The 20,119-nt window shown below is 48.6% G+C and overlaps 1 protein-coding gene across 1 annotated transcript in view; it reads left to right on the top strand.

Moving 5' to 3' along the window:
* SH3TC2 (SH3 domain and tetratricopeptide repeats 2) overlaps positions 1 to 14,502 on the top strand; it is a 54,817-nt gene extending 40,315 nt beyond the window's left edge. Inside the window, exons 13-17 of the mRNA XM_036241805.1 lie at positions 6,180 to 6,330; positions 8,159 to 8,281; positions 10,069 to 10,219; positions 11,911 to 12,107; positions 13,704 to 14,502. Coding sequence (XP_036097698.1) covers positions 6,180 to 6,330; positions 8,159 to 8,281; positions 10,069 to 10,219; positions 11,911 to 12,107; positions 13,704 to 13,895 — 814 coding nt within the window. The 3' untranslated portion in view covers positions 13,896 to 14,502. The remainder of the gene's footprint in view (positions 1 to 6,179; positions 6,331 to 8,158; positions 8,282 to 10,068; positions 10,220 to 11,910; positions 12,108 to 13,703) is intronic.
* The last annotated feature ends 5,617 nt before the right edge of the window (positions 14,503 to 20,119 follow it).

Raw genomic sequence — 20,119 nt, forward strand, 5'->3', positions numbered from 1 at the left:
CCCTTAGGATTTTCTATATATAAGATCATGTCACATGCAAATATAGCTTTACTTCTTCCTTTGCTATCTAGATGTCTTTTATTTCATTTTAAATCTAACCACCCTAGATAGAACCTTCAACACAATGTTCAGTAGAGGTGGTGAGAGTAGAAATTCTTGTCTTGTACCTGATATCAGGGGAAGAGCTTTCAGACTTTCACTACTAAGTATAAAGTTAACTGTGAATGTTTTATAAATGCTCTTTATTAGGTTGAGGAGCTTCCTGTCTATTCTTAGTTATTTGTGTGTTTTTCTTATTAAAGGGTATTGTTTTTTTTTCCTCAAATGCTTTTTTTTTTTTATCCTCACCCGAGGATGTTTTTCCATTTTTTTTTTTTTTTTGTACAGATAGAGTGGGAGGGAGAGAGAGGAAGGGAGAGAGAGAGAGAGAAACATCGACGTGAAGAGACACATCGAGTGGCTGCCACCCGCACGACCAACCAGGGCTGGGGAAAAACTGCAACCAAAATACGTGCCCTTAGCGGGAACCGAACCCGGGTCTCTCCAGACCGCAGGTCAACGCTCTAACCGCTGAGCCAAACTGGCCAGGGCTCAAATGCTTTTTTTTTATTTAAAATTTTTTTCTTTTTATTTATTTTTAGAGAGAGGAAGGGAGAGGGAGAGAGAGAGAGAAACATCGATGAGAGAGAACATCGATTGGCTGCCTCCCACACGCCCCCCACTGGGGGTTTGGCCCACAACCTGGGCATGTGCCCTGACTGGAAATGGAACCAGTGACCTCTTGGTGCATGGGTCGGTGCTTAACCACTGAGCCACCTGGCCGGGCATCCCCAAATTTTGTTTGCATCTATTGAACTTACCATGTGGGGGTTTCCTTTATTTTATCAATGAGGTGTATTAAATTGATTAATTTTAGTATGTTGAACTGACCTTGCATTCATGGGATGGATAAATCCCACTTGGTCATGGAGTATAATCATCTTTCTGTGATGCTGGATTCAGTTTCCTAGTATTAGGTGGAGTATTTTTATGTCCATATTCATAAGAGATGTTGGTCTGTATTTTTCTTTTCTTGTGATAATGTCTTTGTTTGGTTTTGCTATAAGAGTAACAAAATGTGTTGGCCTCAAAATGTGTTGGGACATGTTTTCTCTACTTCTAGTTTTTGAGAGTTTGTGGAGGATTAATATTAATTTTTCTTTAAACATTTGGTGGAATTCACCAATGAAGCCATCTTGGCTTGGGCTTTTCATTGTAAGGAGGGTTTGTTTATTTGTTTGTTATTTAATTAATAATTTAATCTCTTTAGTTGTTATAGGTCTGTTTAGATTATCTATTTCTTTTTGAACAGTTTGATAGCTTTTATCTTCTAGGAATTTGTCTATTTATCTAGATTGTCTAATTTGTTGGTATACAATTGTTCATAGTATTCTCTTGTAATCCATTTTATTTCTGTAGTTATTTCTGTTAGTATGTCTCCACTTTAATTCCTAGCTTTTCCTTTTATTTTTCTTTCTTTCTTTTTTTTTTAAATCCATACCCAAGGATATGTTTTTATTGATTTGAGAGAGAGGAAGGGGGGCAAGAGAGAAACATAGATGTGAGAGAGAAACATCAATCGGTTGCCTCCTGTACACGCCTCAATCAGGGTTTGAACCCACAGCCTGGGTATGTGTCCTGACCAGGAATCAAAGCTGCTCTACACCTTTTGGTGTAGAGGATGACGCTCCAGCCAACTGAGCCACACCGACCAGAATCCTTTTATTTTTCTTGATTAGACTAACCAAAGACTTGACTTTTAGAAGACCCAACTTTGGATTTTGTTGATTTTCTCTATTGTCTTTCTATTCTCTATATAATTTATTTCTGATTTAATATTCATTATTTTTTTCCCTTCTGCTTTTTTTGGGTTTACTTTGCCCCCCTACCAAGTATACTGTTCTTTTTTAATATAAATATTTATGGCTATGATTTTCTCTCTGAGCTGTGTTCTCTCTGCTCACTCCAGTTTTGGTGTGTTGTGTTTCTGTTTTCATTCATCGCAAAGTGTTTTCTAATATCCCTTGTGACTTTTTTCTTTGACTTCTTGAGTACTTAGGAGTATGTTGTTTAATTTTCACATGTTTGTGAATTCTCTCAATTTCCTTCCACTACCAATTTCTGATTTTATTCCATTGTAGTAGGAGAACATAGTTTGTACGATTTTATTTATTTTAAATTTATTGAGAAGGCCTAGATTTATTAAGAAAGACGTAACAGCCCTGACCAGTTAGGCTCAGCAGTTTGGCCCACAGACCAAAGAGTCTTGGGTTTGATTCAGGTTAGGGCATGGACCTCGGTTTCGGTTCGGTCCCTGGTCCTGGTCGGGGTCATGCGGGAGGCAACCAGTCAATGTGTTTCTGTCACATCAATGTTTCTCTCTCTCTCTCTCTCTTCCTCCCACTCTATCGGAAGATAAATGGAAAAATATCCTCAGGTGAGGATTTAAGAAAAAAAAAGAAAAGCCTAACACATGCTGTATTCTGGAGGGTGTTCCAGATGCTTGCAGAGAATGTGTAATGTGTATGCTGCCGTTCAGTGTAGTGCTCCGTAGGTGTGCGGGGTCAATGACTCGTGCTGAAAGGCTTCTGTTTTCTTTTGTTCTTATGTCTTGTTGTTCTACCCATTGCTGAAATCTCAATTATTGTTGAGTTGTCCGCTTTTTTCTGCCAGTTCTGTCAGCATTTACTTCATGCACTTTGGGGCTTTCTCTGTTTTTCAGTGCATTATATTTCTGATTGTTGTCTCCTGATGGAATGACCCTTTTATCATGTTAGAACGTTCTTCATTGTCTTTAGTGGCCATTTTGGCTTTTTAAAAGTGTCAGATATTAGTACAAACATTCCAGCTCTCTGTGAATGGTATATCTTTTTTCATACTTATAATCTGTGTGTCTTTGAATGTAAGGTATATTTCTTGTAGAAAGCGTATAGTTGAATCTTGTTTTTTTTGTTTTTTTTTTTTAAATCCATTTTGGCAATCTCTGTCTTTTGACTATAGTGTTCAATGTATTCACATTTAATGTAATTACTGGTAAGGTAAGATTTATGTCTGCCATTTAGCTGTTTGTTTTCTATATATCTTATATCTTTTAAGAATTCCTCCTTTATTGCCATTTTTTTTGTGTGTTAAATAGAAATTTTCTAGTGTACCATTTTAACTTATTTGTCATTTTTTACTGTATTTCTTACAGTTATTTTCCTGGTCGTTACCCTGGGGATTATAATTAACAGCTTCATTTATAACAATCTGTTATAAATCTCCTGGACTTGCACACAGTTTTGCACATTCAGATGGTTTTCTAGATTCCTGGGAATAAGCTGGAGCTTTCCAGAACCTCCTATGGACAGCTGACTCCCACGTTTCTCCTTTTATTTGTTTATTTTTTTAGCTTCTTCTTTGCTCCATGTTTTCAGCACCTCAGGCAGCAGCAGTGTGAAACAGTTGCTGCTGATCTTTCTGGCCACGCACCCCAGGGAAAGGGTACTCTACACAGAACGAGCTCTGAGTCAGGTTAAACAGAAACAAGTTCCGTGAGTGAGCGAGGCTTTCGGGGAACTTCCAGACATGTCAAGAAGTGACCATTCCCTGGGCACAGAGTTCTGGGGAATTCCAGACTCACCGTGTCCCTTCCGGCGGCTCTAGGCTGCTGGTTTCCCCGGCTATGGTGATTGCCAAGTGTTTGGTTTTTAAAGCTGCCACAGAGCTGTGCAGAGGAGATGCCTCTAGATCAAGTTAAAAAGCAACAAAATGCATTATTCATAACAAGATTCAGCTGTTTTTTTGTTTTGTTTTTAAATAAATGCTCTTCAAATTGTTGCAAGCCTTTGGTTAACTTCCAGAGTTCTGAAAAAATGGATGGTGACAATTTTTGCCAGTGTTCTCATTGGTTTTATGGGGGAGTGGATATTTGGAGGTTTTACCCCGTTGTCCTGGAAGTTGATCCAAATTGGAATTTTTAAAATCCTAACATTCTATAATTCTAAGATGTGGGGTTCTTATTTGTGTAATTGGGAAGAAATAAACACCCCCTTCTGCTCTACCATCAATATGAGTGATACTACGAGGAAAATCATGATGTACTTGGGTGACAGAGGAAACCTCTGCGAACAGAAGGTCATTATCCCTTTATAGAATGCTCAGTTTATCTAGGGGAGCATGTTATAAGGTTATATTGATTTAGCATGTATAAATTAGCCACTCTACAGAGCACTCAAGAAAATAAGAGAACAAAGACCAGTTAACAGACATGGAAAAAGAGGTGTCTCCACGCACCCGGGGGTGATTACTGTAAGTGAGCGTAGCTTCCTCGTGCCGAGGTAAAGGGGGAAAGCCGTGTGTGGTTCGCACTGTCTGATAAAAGAACATAAGCAAATATATCTGTTTGAGCACATTTGTCTTGGCACTGATTTCTGGGAGAAATTTGTTAAGTGAGTTTTGATGTAATGGACACATTTCTTCAACTGAACTTCCCCCAAGGGATTTCCATCCTCACAAAGCTCAGAGCCGCAGTAGGCAAAGGCAGGACGTGTTCACAGGTGAGACGGCAGGCATCTTCGAGGCTGGGTTTGGAGGGAGGGGGAGGAACACCAGCAGCTAAGGGTCAGGGAAGACTTCATGAAGCTGGTAGCATTGGAGGGTGCCCTTGACGGATAAGTAAAAATTTGAAAGTGAAGAAGGGTGAAAGAAGGAATAGCAGTAGCAACAGAAACGTGGGGGCAGTGGGGGACACATTGGAAAAACGTTGTATTGGTTTAAAAGACAGGGTTTGATGTGCATCTGGATATGGGTACTGAGGGAGAGAGGGGACTCTAGCTTGTCCCCTAGAGGGGTTGTGGCCTTGGGGGTGGGCATTTGTAGGGGGCTCTGGGTCTGTCCAGTGAGCACCCATTGTGAAAGTGGTTAGGGTTGGGGTCATAGTAACAGAAGGCATTCAGTGGGACACTGTTACCCAGCAGTGAGTAGTCTCAGGATAGCCATACGAGGTAGAAAGAGTCGTAGAAATTAAGAGCTGATAAAGCCTGGCTTGCAACTGTGATGATTCTGATAGAGTCGGTCTGAGGCAGTCTGGGAGCCTGTGTTTTGAATAAGCTCACTGCGTGATGCTGAATCAGGTGGGCTATGAATCAGACTTTGAGGAATGTGGGTGCCATGGGACACGTCCTGGGCTGGGACACAGGAGAAGGGAGATCTGGCCTTGAGTCTTCCCCAAATGTGCTGTGCAACCTTGGATGGTTGCTTCCCGTCTCTGGGCCTGTTTCCTCCATAGAATAAGGGGGTTGGACTAGGTCAGCAAGTTTCAGCCCAAGCTGTACAGTGGAGTCCCTGTTGGAGAACTCTGACAGGCTGTGGCGCCTGAGCCTCGTGCCCCGAGTGTCCCGTTCAGGGAGCACGTGAGCACACCGGGGTGCCCTCGCTCAGGTATGTACGTTTGACAGCTTCCAGGTGATCCCAGTGGCTGCTGGAGGTGAGAACTGGTGCCCAGCGCTCCTTCTTGTTCTGAGTCAGCAACCCTGCATTAGCTCTGCCTCATTTCCTCATTAATCCCTGTCATGGGGGAAGTGTCCTACATAAGACACTTTCTCCAGGTAATCAGAGACTACTACATTAAGCACCAACCTTTTAAAACGTCTACTCTTCTTTGATCCTCCTTCTTAAAGCATCAACACATTTTCGATGATTTAAAGTTGCCACTCTGGTCATTTCATCTGTGCATTTAGTCAGTAAATAGGTGTTGGCATCTATTGTGTGTTATGAAAAAATGTTATAGGGCAGTGCAGAGATGGATGGACCATGGGCCAGTAATAATGATAACTAATATTTAAATATTTACCAAGTGCTTATTCTATGGTGGGTACTGTCCTAAGCACTCTAGTTTTATTATTACATTTAATCCTTACAACAGTCCTCTGAGGCAGGTACAACTGCATCCCCATTTTACAGACTGGGAAACCAAGGCACAGAGAAGTCCTGTACTTTGTCAAGGTCACGGAGCTGGTTGAGGCCGAGCTGGGGTTCTGATCACTCCCGGACCTGGCACAACATTGTTCCCTCCCAGAGCCTCCGTTTCTTCCTGTGCTAAGGGACTCGGAGGCCCTTTGAGCCCTTACACATTACATGAGTCCCTGTCTGCCCCTCAGGTCCCTCAGGAGGTCCCTCACCTGCATCAAAGAGAGCCTGCGTATCTTCATTGACCTGGGGGAGGAAGACAAGGCTGCTGAGGCCTGGCTCGGGGCTGGGCGACTCCACTACCTCTTGCAGGAAGACGAGCTGGTGGAGCTGTACTTGCAGGTAGGCCTCCTGCAGGGCGCATCTGCTGACGGGCTGGTGGGGAGGCGGCTGGAGAGAGGGGATGTTCTCCCCCGGGCTGCTCCCTGGACACAAGGTGGGAACCAGGGCGGTCTGGCAGGCTGAATACAGGTGGCAGAGGGCCAGCCCCCAGGTCCGTATACACAGGGACGCTCCCAACGAACGTGATGGGAGGCTCCCTCACCTGTCATGTCAAGGACATTCGTCTTTCTAAAGCTTGACACACACCTTGACTTCAGGGTTTTGCTGCAACTTGAGGCAAGTTTGATGTGTGTGGAGTGTGAACATTGTTGTTCTCAAACCGTGTGAGCTTGGACTTGCTACATGAGCTCTCTAGGCCTCAGTGTCTTCATGGCTGAACCCGGTCTCTAGGAAGGACTAGGTATATCACTTGCCTAGTAAATGCACGTGAATAGTAAACAGGTACTAAGTGCTTGGAGCTTAGTAGATGCTTAATCAATGGTATTTCATTATTACTGTTATCTGCAAGTACTGACATTATGATGGTATGTAAGATTTGTTCCATCAAAAATGTGCTCTTCATCTTCTCTTCCTTCCCATTTCTCACTTTCCCCTTTTCACTCCCCCACACTCCAATTACTTCAGCTCACACACACTCATTGGCATTGAGCGCGAACGGTTGAGGCACATTGATCGAATGCACAGGAGACTTTGGCAAACACACCACATGCATGATGTAGGTTAATCCTCATTACAGATGCAGCGGGAGTTTCTACTGAAACTCCCATTTCATAGAGGAGGCTCAGTGAGGCCAAGTTGCCCATGGTGATATACAGCTGGTAAGTGGTAAGAACAGCGCATGAGCAGTGTGACTTACGCTTTCACGCCCAGCCGCTGTTCTGCCCTGGCGTTTTAGGGCTGGAAGCATCTTCAGCGAGCAGGTAACAGCCTTGCCTCTCACCCTCCGGGACGGAGGCCCCGAGGGAGCTGTTTGGTTTGGTGGCGGAGTCCCGACTCCGGGATTCCGTCTCACCGCCCCTCTCTCTGTGCAGCTGCACACCCTGTAACAATAGCTGGGGCGATCCCCTGGCCAGAACTGGTCCCAGGCCCACCCGATCCCAGACTGCTGGTCATTCCCACGGAAGGAATCGTTCTGGGTCGGGGCGTGCGAGGTTGCCCAGCTGTGCTGCCGCCGCCGTGGTGCGTCCTTCACCCTGCAGACCCCTCACAGGCTTCGTTTCGATGCAATTAGAATAGCGCTAGAGAGAGAAGTCCTGGGGGCCAGGAGAAGGGTCCTGAGCTGGAAGACACTGATGGGACTGTGGAGAGGTTTCTCACTATTCTGAGCCTCAGTGTCTCCATCTGGGAAGTGCAGGTGTGGGGGGATCACTGCTTTCCAGAGTTCAGTCATTCATAACATCAAGGTCATGGTCTTGCTGTGTCCGTGTCCCATCTATATGACTATTTTCTTATTTTTCTTTGACTTAACTTCAGGTCAGCTTGGCTTTTTTACACAAAACAATGCTATCTGAAACCACGGGTTTTGTTGTATTATCAATCTTTTTTCCTTGAAACACATTAAAATAAATACTTAGCTACTAAAACATAAAATGTCTGTCTGTGTACTGCTGAAATCATTCTAGGGCCCTGTGATGGAATCTCTCATCCAGTGATGGGAGAGGCTGGACCGGGGCCTCTCCAAGGCTTCCTACCGGCTCTGTGAGTGTGGAGGGTAATTTGGGATTCTGGGGGCATGGCAGAGTGTTCAGCCAGTCCTCTGCCAGTCCCATGGACGTCTGCAGTCCTTTTCGTCTCTGACTGTTGTCTCTGTCTGGTCTGTCCCACGCAGGCAGCCACCCAGAAAGCCCTGAAGTCAGAGGAGCCCTCCCTGGCCCTGAGGCTCTATGAAGAAGCAGGCGATGTGTTCTTCAATGGGACCCGCCACAGGCATCGCGCGGTGGAGTATTACCGAGTGAGTGCCAGGCTGCGCAGGTGCCCGGCCAGGTCCTGGCACAAATGTGGGTGGGGCCGCATAGACCTCGCAGCCTGGACTCTTCTTCCCTTCTTTCGCTGGTATTTCTTCTTCTTCTCTTTGTCGGTGTAAGAAGCATCCAAGCCCGGAGAGAATTTTTATGACTTTATTGAACCAAACTGATGACAGTTCCCGAGAAGCAAAATCTCAACAGACTGAGAAAACGCTCCAGAGAATGGCAGTTTTGCCGCTTATTTTGTCCATTAGAGTCAAAGGAGGAGATGCAAGGAGGGTCACATGAAATCCACTGGTGGTAGATTAAGGGACAGGAGAAGGCAAGCAGGGGAATCTCTGGGACTGGATCAACAGTAAAACAGAGACGTTTCTCTGACGTTGGCGGGTACCGGATAGTTAACAGTGACATTTCGAGCACTCAGAGGTGGTGTGTGGGGAACGAGATAACAGCGAGCAGTTCTGTGGGCTCCTGGTTTGTGGATGTGCCCTAAGGGTTCTGGAAAAGGAGATTTCCCTGACATTTCAAAGGTATGTTATCTCAGATGCGAAAAGACAACACACAGACTCACTTAAGGTCAAGATTGACCGTTGGCAAGGAAGCTGCGGGCCTAGGACGTGACTGCTGCCGTGGCCCGCTGTCAGTGGGGAGTTGCTGTGTCCAGGCCATCCTGTGTAGTTCGTTTTGGTGCCTGAGTTTGTAAGGTCCACCATGCTGGCCTTCCCTGGGCTTGTCAGGGTCAGTACGGGGCCCCCGTCCCATCCACACCTTCCTCAGCCAGTGCCCACATGCTTTCTCTTCAGTCTGGCGGGCTTTCAAAGAAGGAGCTGATAGACTGTCATTCTCAGGCTTGAGAAGCCATTCTTCCCGGGAGAACAGGCCTTAATCATGACAACTCTCGGGCGCACTGTACGGTTGTAGCTCACTTCTGTATTTACCGGAATGCCCCCGTGGACCACTGGTGGCATGGTGGGGGGTGACTGGTCCCTGGATGAACTGCTTTGTTTCACTATGTTTTTGTTAAGTATAACACCAGCCCACCAAGCCCGTGATGTCACAGATATGACTGCAGGGAATGAGGAAAGATAAAAAAGGGAGTTGATTTGATAAATGACACATTCAACAGATGACTGGATGTTAAGCAGATGGGTCAAAACTCATGATCTTTCTCACTGACTGAAGTTGGAAACATTATTATTTTATTCGATCCTAAAATCTCACATATTCATATCTTCAATCATTTGCTTGTTCAATTGATTCTTCAGTTATCAAACATTTATTAGTCACCCACTGTGTGCCAGGCACTGGACAAGAAACATGTCCCTGACTACTGAGGTGACCATTGTCACACGCATTTTCACAGATGAGAACACCAAAGCTCAGAGAGATGGAGCGACCTGCCCACCACGCTACCATAAGAACAGTAGAAGTGACCATTTATGGGGACTCTTACTACGCACATAGGTGCTGTGTAGATTAGCGCTCTGGGCTGAGGGAGCACATGGCCGGGAGGTGACTAACTTTCCTGCTCTCAGTTTTCCCAAACTTAGGAGGCCCAATGACCTCTAGTTCTTCCACCTCTAAGATTTGGGCAAAGCAACCAAGAGCAAGGACCAAGAAAGCGAGCTGAGAAAACACACGTGCCGACCACGACGGAGTCTCTCAGTTTTAGTCACTACCATCCCCCAGCCCAACAGCAGAACAGGCGCCTCCTAGAGTAGGGTGTGTACCCGTGATTCCTGGGGGACTAAGATTCCCTGTGCTCTCTTGGAAGGCTGGGGCCGTTCCTCTAGCAAGGAGGATGAAGGCGGTGAGAACCGAGCTCCGGATTTTCAACAAGCTGACGGAGCTGCAGATCAGCCTGGAAGGCTATGATAAGGCTTTGGAATTTGCCACCCTGGCAGCCAGACTCAGCACAGTCGCAGGTAGGTGGCCCAGTATTGAATGGGGTGGGGGGGGACAAACTCTCCCTGGGAGGCAGCACAAAGCAGCCACAGCCGGGCTGGAATCACACTGCCTGGTTCAGATTCTAGGCCCAACTGCAGACGACCTCACCTGGGCAAGCGGCTTGAGTCTCGAGTTTGTCTTTGGCAAACCAGGATGGGAAGCAGCACCGTCTCACACAGTTGTCCTGAAGACCAGTGACTATTCGTGTAGAGCCTACAGCACAGTGCTTGGTGCCTGAGCGTCCTGTGCTGCCCGAATTCTTAGGTGACCGTGGGTGTTATTCCCTAGGCCAGGGTGCATGGCATTTTATTCTGTGCATGGACAGTACCCCCTGGCAAGGAGACTGTGCCCTACATTTCAAACAGGTTGCTTGTTAGTCAAATACATATTTTCCCCATGGACTCGAGATGTAAATGAAGGTCAGATTCCCATTAACTTAACTCACCATGTAACTGAAATAGTTTGTATTAGTGGCAAACAATGTAAGGCATTAAAACAGAAGGGAGAATGAATAAAGATTTAAAAACGCCTCATTTTGAATGTTGGTGCTTGAGGGAAAGTGAGTTTGATTAGGGGAGGCTTAATTAGATGTGGAGGCAAATGGAGTCTTCCATTGATTGGCTGCCTCCTGCACGCCCCCCACTGGGAATGGGCTCACCTCCTGGACATGTGCCCTGAGCGGGAATCGAACCGGCGACCTCTTGGTGCATGGTCGACGCTCGACCAGTGAGCCGCACCAGCTGGGCCCTATCTGTTTCTTACTGCAAAAAACCTCTGAGCCATTGTCTGCTGATCTTAGGGAAGGCCTCGCTCTATCCGTCCCTGGACAGAAGCTGAATGGAGGCTGTTTCTCAACATTTTATGCTTCCCTGTGACTAAATTTATCCATATCTGAGAATTTTTTCTCCCTTGGATTTTCTATTATAATTTAAGCTTTTGGCCCTTTAAAGCATAAAAGTGTTTAGATTGCATCAAACAACCACCTTGCAAATATCCCCCTCCCCCTCAAACCCATTGAAAGCCTTTGTTCTCTTTAAAAGGTCACTTTGTATTAAAGGAGTTAGTTATTAAAACAACAAACCCAGAAACCAAAACAACAAGATCCAGGCCTATTAGAATGAAGGTTCCATGGTGTGGGTTACTCTGGTTTCTCTGCCACCTGAGCTGGGGAAGGGACAGTGCTGACCGCTGCTGGCGGAGCCCAGAGCCTCAGGGCAGTCCTTAGGTGGAGCAGGCATGTGTTACACAGTTACTTCACCGTAGAGAATTCTTAGCCATTCCATAGGCTAGTCTTGTCACCACGTCCCACCAAGGAGACTTGGAAGTAGTCATTTCCCAGACTCTCGAGCTAAGGTGACACCTGTAATGAGAGTGTTTCCTTCAGGAATCATCCCAGAACATCTTGCCAGCATGCACTTAGAGGGCTCTGTGTTTTCTTACGTAGCACTTCCACGGGTGTAATTTTCCTTTTGTGTGTGTGATTAAGGAGTGTTTGCGCCCTATGAGACAATGCCCCTCAGGAGGCGGGGACCTGTTTGCTGTGTTCCTCGGGTCCCAAGCACAATCCCTGATCCCTCATAGACCGTCACGGAGTTGTGCAGAATGACTGAGGGGACAGACGGTGTGAAGGGTTGGCTGCCCAGTGGCTCTCTCAGTCTCCAATTCCTAGGAGATCAGAAGCAGGAGCTGGTGGCCTTTCACCGTCTGGCTACGGTGTACTACTCCCTGCACATGTATGAGATGGCTGAGGACTGCTACCTGAAGACGCTGTCCCTCTGCCCAGCCTGGCTGCAGAGTCCCAAGGAGGCCCTGTACTACGCAAAGGTGTATTACCGCCTGGGCCGACTCACCTTCTACCAGCTGCAGGTAAGGGCCAGGGTTATAGGGTCATGGGTCAGCAGCCTTCAGCCATGTTCTTCCCTGGACCTGAGGCTGCAGGGTAGAGCTGAGATGCCCAGGCGGGAATCCTGCCTCACAGGATGGGGAATGGCTCCACTGGGGACCCCACTGGAGACACAGCGATGCCCCCCACCCCGAGCACAACATAGCTTCTCTCTCCGTGCTCTGCTGTGATGTCCGCGGCCACGCCATCTAGCAGGTGCCATGGGCATGCTGCCTGGTGCCCGGGCGCTAGGGCCGTCAGCACGGCCCGTCCCGGTCTCAGAGGCCTACGAAAGTATCTGAGACCCAAAACTAAAGGCCTCTAAGGGCCAAGGTTAAAGTAAAAATTGATACTTAACTGTATGTCTACCCGATGTTATAGGAAAACTAATCAGTCGCAAATATAAAACCACAGTTTGGAGAAATCGGGGTAGATATTAACATGTGGGGTGCTTAGGAGGTCTGGGTGTGGTTCTCCTGTTTGATCTGCTGGCATTGACGCCAGAACTTACTTTCCCAGCCACTTCGAGGCCTGTGTCGGTGGCCTGCAACTCTGCCCAGTTCTGCCCCCAGACCTTGTCCCCAGACCTTGGCTTCCCTCACCAGAGGTCCCTGTCTGCTCCAGCGTACGCCTTCATCTCCTAATGCAGTAGCTTCTCCGCTGCGCCTGTGTTTGGCCCCCAGGGATCCTCAGGGCAACTCTGCTGTCCTTTTCCTCCTGGCCAGACGTCCTTTCTGGCCTGAATGAGTTATTGAGTTATGAGGGTTAATGGGAACCAGACATCCCTTTTTGAGTCTCACCCAAAGCAGCATCTGTTCCTCGTCTCTGCCCTGTAGGGAGGGTGGCTGGGTGGTGAAGGGCTCCCCAGCCATCTGCCTGTCTGTCCCGCAGCTCCGGCCACTGGTTCAGGGACGCGGTGTGTGGGATCGGCTTGTGTCACCTAAAGGCTCTAGGGGTTGCCAGGGGAAGAACTAACTATAGCTTAAGCAGAAAAGGCAGATCGTTGGCTTCAATAACGGGGAGGTTCAGGAATAAACTTAATTTCTGGTAGTTCTGGATGCTGGCACTCAGCTGCCAGCATGTCTCCCTGCTGCTCTCTGTATCCCTTGGCTCTGTGTGCTTCTTCTCCGTGTTTGTTGGTCTCCCCCCGCCACACACACGCACACGCACACACACGTACACACACGTGCACACTACTGGCAGGCTAAGCCCACATCTAAAGGGTAAGGGACCATTTTCTCTGCCAGGTCACACTGGAAGGCCGGGAGGGACTGGGGTAGGTCACCTTGAGTCATGTATGCATTCCTGAAGCACTGTGCCCAGGGGGATGCTGCTTTGTGATTGGCCGACCCAGGGTGAGGTGCCACCTCTGTGCCTGGGGAGGAGGGCCACTGGGGTTGGCAAAGCCCAGGACTGAAGCGGAGTGGGGGAGGAGCCCCCTGCCCCCACCTGGGGAACCGGGAGAAGGGAGGGGAAAGTACATCCAGAGGACCTTAGCTGGGGCTCCCAGCAGGACCTCCCAGCCTCCCCTGGAAATGTTGCTAATGCTGTTTCTCCCCTGCCCGGTGCCGCGGGGTTAGGATGCCCATGATGCCACTGAGTACTTCTGGCTGGCCCTGGCAGCAGCGGCCCTGCTGGGTGACGAGGAGCTGCAGGACACCATCAGGGGCAGGCTGGACAGCGTCTGCCAGAGCCCCCTGTGGCTCAGCAGCCCCTCCGGCCGCTCCTCAGAGAGGGCGCGGTGGCTGAGCGGCGGGGGCCTGGCCCTCTGAGGACAGCTGTCCCGTCTCGGACCAGTTGCCATGGCCAGAAGCTGCTTCCCTGCCTTAGGCTCCTGACACTAATTGGAGGGTCTGAATCGTCACCTGGCCCAGCCCTCTCATTTGACAGCGGGACGAATGCAGTCCTAGGGAGAGGAGCTCATTCTGGGCTGGCCACACACGCAGTGGGCGATGGAGCTGTGGCAAGGAGTCCTGGCTTCGGGTCCAGAGCCATTCCAGCAGACGGTGGCCCTTCCACACGTGTGGCCTCGGACGTGCCCCTTCTCGGCACACAGTTCTCCCGGAGAAAAGGAGAAACCGGCCCAAGGGAAACCTTGTTCCTTTCCTGGGATCAGGAACTGCACTGGAGAGAAAGCAAGCGGACTGACTTGTCCCTCGCGGACTTTGCTCAGGGAAAGACCCTCCACTTGCCAATGGAGAAACGGGACCGGCAGGGGCCCATGACCATGCTCCTAGCCCAAAAGACAGTCTCAGAATGGCCCTGGAGGGCGTGGAACACCATGGGTTCACTGTCTCCATCCTGCCGGGGCTCCGCTGCCCCACAACCTCCCCGGAACCCTGGGAAGCCTCCCGAGGGCCAGGGCATACCAACTGAGCGCTAAGAAAGCTATGACGTAAATTATGTGAACTATTAAATATCGTCCATTTACATTACACAGACATTTGTTTCCTTTATAATAGGGGGAGACGGATGGGCACTTGAAGGATGGGTGTCCTAAGGATTTCACGGTGGCATCTTGGCAAAGAACTTCTGGTAGTAATTTACGGGATACCAGCTGCATTAGTGGTTTGGAACATTTCTTATCTCCCAGTTTCGGTAGGGAAGCGGGAATCCAAGTGTGCTTAGCTCAGGGCAGCTCACGGGCTAAGGGCAAGGTGTCGGCTTGGCTGCGAGCTCTCGAGCTCAGCTAGGGAAGAAGCCACTTTCAGATTCACTCATCACGTTGGGGGGAGCTAGTTCCTTGCTCGCTGTTGGCTGGAGACAGCCCAAGCTCCCTGCTTCATCAGCGAGCCAGTGCGGGGAGTGAGGGAAGGGAGTCTCGGGCTCCTCATAACCTCATCTCAGAAGTGACATCCAATTCGTTTTGCCTGTTCTATTCATTATAAGTGAGGTCCGGCCTGCAGGAGAAGGGAGGGAAGTACCAAGGCTGTGAGGGAATCATTGGAGGCCACTTCCGAAGTGCCTAGTCCAGGGACCCCGACGCAGGGGGTCACCCTCGCTCTGCGCTGTGGGAACACATGAGAAGACCCAGCCAGGGGGCTCCCGCCTGATGCCCCACAGTTTTACTTGAGTGGTCAGACCCTCTGCCCTTCATTTCTAGCTTCTCGGGCCAACCACATGGTTGGTGGCCTGTTGGGATGGGAAGCGGGTGGTGAATTGAATCAATATTGTATCTCGTCTACACACTAGTACATGTTGTTTTCTCTTAGGAGCTTGGTTGGTTGTCAAAACACCCTCTGCAGAATATTCTTCTCCAGGAAGGAAATGAAGTGACCCAGTTCACTGCCATGTAAAATAGACGTGGTTTTGTTCCCACCACAAACCATAAAATCCCAAGCAGGGAGGGGTGTGGTGGAGGAGTCTGACCTCCCACGCAGAGTCCTTTCAACGACATTCCTGGAGCTGTTACACATCTTCATTTGCAGAAGGCTTGCTTGGCCCTCTAGCAGGTGCCATGATGGTGACCCACCCTCCATTCGACTCAAGTTACAGACACTCTCCCTGTCCCACTGGCCTGTTACTCTCCCGGACAGACGCCAATTTCTGTCGCTCCCACAGCGTGGTCCCCGTAACTGCACCAGGCTTTGGGTATTGGCAGGTGGGTGGACAATACGGAGGGATATCACTCTACTTACTATTATTTAACATTGTATTTTGGTGTTGCGTGAAGATTTTTCCTTCCCCAGCAGCCACATCTTACCACTGGCTCACAGTGAGCTTATGATCAACTGAAACATCTCACGTGAGCTTCTGTTTGACCACATCTTTCTCGATTGCTACATATAAATTATATATATACGTGTGTGTGTGTGTGTGTGTGTGTGTGTTTGATATATTTAAGTGCAGGGCATTATATCTATCCATTTTATGTTTAATTGGGAATTGGGTTAACATGCTCTGATTCTGTGCACTTTGGTTCATCTGTAAACCTGTAAGTCTGCCCCCAGCCAGGTCCGCATGAAAATGGTCAGCACACTTGCAAAGACAAGAGCGGAGCTCTCTTATGTTTTATTTTATTTTGTAATGAGGAAACACTGTATCATTGCAAGGACTACATTGTATACACACATTGCTCTGCTGAAATAGTTTGAAAGTGTTTAAAATTTCATGTTAAAAGTATGGGCAACTATTCCCCTTGAGATCTGTTGAAGTTTTTTTTTTTTTTTTTCCCTCCACGATCCACAGTGGGTGAAGTGGTGATTGGATCTGGTCTCTAAGCAGGCTTTATTATACATATAGTAACCAAAGATGATTCATGTAAACTTGTGTGGCCTGGCTGGCTCCTGGCTCCTTGTATCTAACCACCAGAAGAAAGAACAAGGAGGAAATTACAACACTGTGGAAAACCCTGTAACATTTTCTCAGCTTTCATGTACATTACTTCCCTGTTTAATGTTGCGAATGACTGAAACCAGAAATGGCCTTTATCTTTTTCTTATTTACTTTTCCACTATTTCAAGATGTCTTTGTGTGTGTGTGTGTGTGTGTGTGTGTGTGTGTGTGTGTGTGTGTTGTAAGGAGGTGGGGATTCCAGACAGGGGAGAGGAAAAGATCACCAGGGGGTGCAAAAACTTGGATTTGGGTCTTGAATTTGACATTACATTGCAATGTGACCTTGTGCAAGTCACTTAACCTCTATACACCTCAGATCTCTGATCTCTAATATGAAAAGTATGGTCACCTCTGGGTTCCTTTTCAGCAAAGCTGTTTCCATATCATCTGAGCAGGGAGAGAGATCTGTATCTGGGAGATGAAATCACTTGCTTCTATGGCCCAGCTTTGTTCTCTTCTTTTTACAGGTGAGTAAACAAAGAAATGGAAAAGTAATTTTCTGCCAGGCCCACAGGTAGTTAGTGATAAAGACAGCAGTGCCCTGCATCTCATGACCCAAGGACTCAGCTGCATGAACAGCGGGTTCTCTGGTGCACAGTGACCTTCATGGTCGCATGCACGTGTGCGTGTGTGGACGCATCGCCACACACGCCGCCTGGAGAGCCATTCACCAACCTTTTTCTAAATCCATTTACTTCCTTTACTCACACCAATTAGTTCTATGATAGATGACTGGCCTGTGGAGCAGGAAATCTTGCATTGCCTTTCGTATTTCATAAATAAAAACAAATACAGGGAAAACAAAAAAATTCACTAAACTCAAGCGAGATGCTGTTGCCAAGGCGAGTGCCCAGCCTGGGCCTGATGGGCATAGTTTGAAAAGAAAAAGGTTGACAAGTGGCAGGGAGTGTTGAAGACAGACCAGTGTCCTCCTTACGCAAGCAGAGAAGTGGAGAAAGCCGTGCAGAGGGCTACCCCTCACCCCCAAGGCCATGTCCGGGCACACGCTTCCCGCTTCAGGGACGTGGGGCCTCACTCGTGTGGGAGGGAGGGGACACATCATGTAGTAAGAATATGACCCAGGATGAGGGGCACTGTGATGGGAGCTGAACACTGAGGGTTATGGGAGCTCAGGGGAGGGGATTTTAACTCAGGCATGAAAGTGAGGGCATCAGGGAGGACTTCCTGGAATAAGTGACATGTAAGTGGAGTCCGAGGAAGAGATCTATAATTCTAACTGCAGACCAGGGGGTGGAGGGGGCCTGGCATTTTCTGAGAAGAGCCACAAGTTCAGCCAAGCTGGAGCTGAGTCAAGGAGGTAGGGAGGGGAAGTGAGAGGGGAGGTGGAGAAGGAGCTGGAGGTAGACCCTGAGGGGGAGGGGAGCCACGGAAAGGTTACGAGTGGGAGAGAGAGCGGTCGGACAAGAATGGGTTACAGAGGAGCAGGAGGAAGGTGGAAGCCCCGTTAGGACCTGGCTGCGGCAACCATGGACCACGGCCTTTGTTTGAATTTCACAGCTTCTCCACTAACGTTTGTTTTGGGAGCCGGGATCCCAGGGTATCATGTGGCACTTAGCTGCCAGGTTTCTCTAGTCACCTCTGCTCTGTGACCATTTCTCCGTCTTTCCTTGTGTTGCATGACCTTAGCCATTGTGACCTCTTTTTCTTTTGATGATTGTACCCATTGAGGGGTGGACACGAGGGCGAGAGAAAGGAGAGATTCAAGGGGAGGGCCCTGTCCGCACCCGGGCACCAGCTCCAGGTGGGGGGCAGGCACACCTGGGCTGGAGTCTGTCTTAGCTTCTGTGTGACCTTCAGTGAATTAACTAACTTCTCTGAGCCCGCTGTGGTCAGAACCATATCAGAAGACACATGTGAAAGAACGGAGCACACACAGTGCCCAGCTCGTTGTGTAAACGCTAGATGACCGGACAGAGTTGTTTACCGTCTTCATCTTGTGGACGACGACATGCTGAGGCATAGCTACCTATCTTCGCGGACAGGGCTTTACCCTCGGATGAGAGGAGCCTGGTTCAAGACACAGAACAAATAAGGCTCTTATAAAAGGGAGTGATTAAAAAATGCCTGCCATAACCCCGCCCGTCAGTTTAGTTTCTTAAAAGTTAAGATTTGAACTCTTTTTCATACTAGGTTTTAGTTGCCACTTTGCAGTTCAATCACACTTTGTTTATTTCTTGATGTAAGCCTTGAAGTCGAGAAGTATGGCCAAATCTAGAGTGGTGGCCGGGGCTAATGGTCCTGGACTCAGGGACACCTGGGTCTGAAGCCAGCCTCTGCCTCTTGTCTGCTGAGTGATCCAGGCAAGTGCCTCCACCTCCTTACGCCTCAATTTTAACTCTGCTTGGAGTTCACCTGAGACTGCACGTGTGGGTGACTAGGTGTGAGCACCCGGCTTGTGGAGCTGTCCTAAGGAAGCAGGTAAAGCAGTTTTTTTTTATTTATTTTTTGGTACGTGCCCCTAGTGGGAACTGAACTGGGGACTGTCTGGTCCGCAGGCCAATGCTCCAACCGCTGAGCCAAACAGGCCAGGGCAAAGCAGTTTCTTAGTAAGCATTCTGGTTCTGGGCCCCACATCGTGCAATGGGGTGTGTGTTAGGGGTGCTGTTTCCTCTGGGCCTTTAGCTCTCGGTGAGACCTCTTGGATGGAATAGCATATGGTTCCCAGTGTGCACTGCTCTGCACCCCTGCCCCCGGCAGTTACTTCAGACCTCGGAGGCCTGGAGTATGGAGGCTGCTGGCAGTCCCGGCCCTGAGAACATGCAGCTGGTCTGCATTCCTCTGAGGGGTGTCGTCTCCCCAGAGAGCAGAGACAGGTGGCTGCGGAGGGCTGGGAGGCTCTGCCCAGCTGGGATGTGGGATGAGCAGAGGTGGAACCAAGGATGATGTGTGGCTGAGAATCAGTCACAGGGCTGCTCAGCAGTTTCCCAGGAGAGACTGTGGGAGGCTGGTGGGAGGGGAGGACCCGTGCTTTAGAATTTGTGCAAAGGGGAGAACGCCAGCTCCCACTTCTGGCGGAGCCTTTGACTCATCGCTGAGGGCATCAAGGTAGCTCAAGGGGTGAGTCCCCTCCAAGTGAGCTCCCACACAGGGAAGGGAGGACAGCTGAGGTCACACGGGCAATGACAGTCAGGGCCTTTGCTAATCTATGTCTGTGAGAAATCAAGAAGAGCTCCAGGAGGGGGCAGTCATGTCTCTCCTAAATGGTATATCATAACCAAAGAAAGTCTGCAATAGTTCTGGATCAGCCTACAGCAGTGACTTTCAAACCTTTTTTCTGCTCTTACTGTGACACAATTAGAAATGCTTTTACACTGTATCCTAGTATGCGTATCACCCTACACAAAATGTACTTTGATACATTCTATTCTATTCTGTTCTATTCTATTCTAATGTTTAAATGTATTCTGCTCTAATTTAAAAATGTCCAGCTAGTGAGTGACCTGCTAAATTGATTTCTAGATTCACTAAGCTGCAGTTTGAAAAGCATTGACCTACCTGGAGGGAGGTGTCTCAGAAAGCATAGGAAGCCCTGGCTGGTGTGACTCAGTGGATTGAGCGCTGTCTCATGCACTGAGAGGTCCCAGTTCGATTCCCGGTCAGGGCACATGCCCAGGTTGTGGGCTCGGTCCCCAGTAGGGAG

This window comes from Molossus molossus, unplaced genomic scaffold (genome assembly GCF_014108415.1).
Source record: "Molossus molossus isolate mMolMol1 unplaced genomic scaffold, mMolMol1.p scaffold_m16_p_4, whole genome shotgun sequence".
In the NCBI taxonomy this organism is placed as follows: Eukaryota; Metazoa; Chordata; class Mammalia; order Chiroptera; family Molossidae; genus Molossus; species Molossus molossus.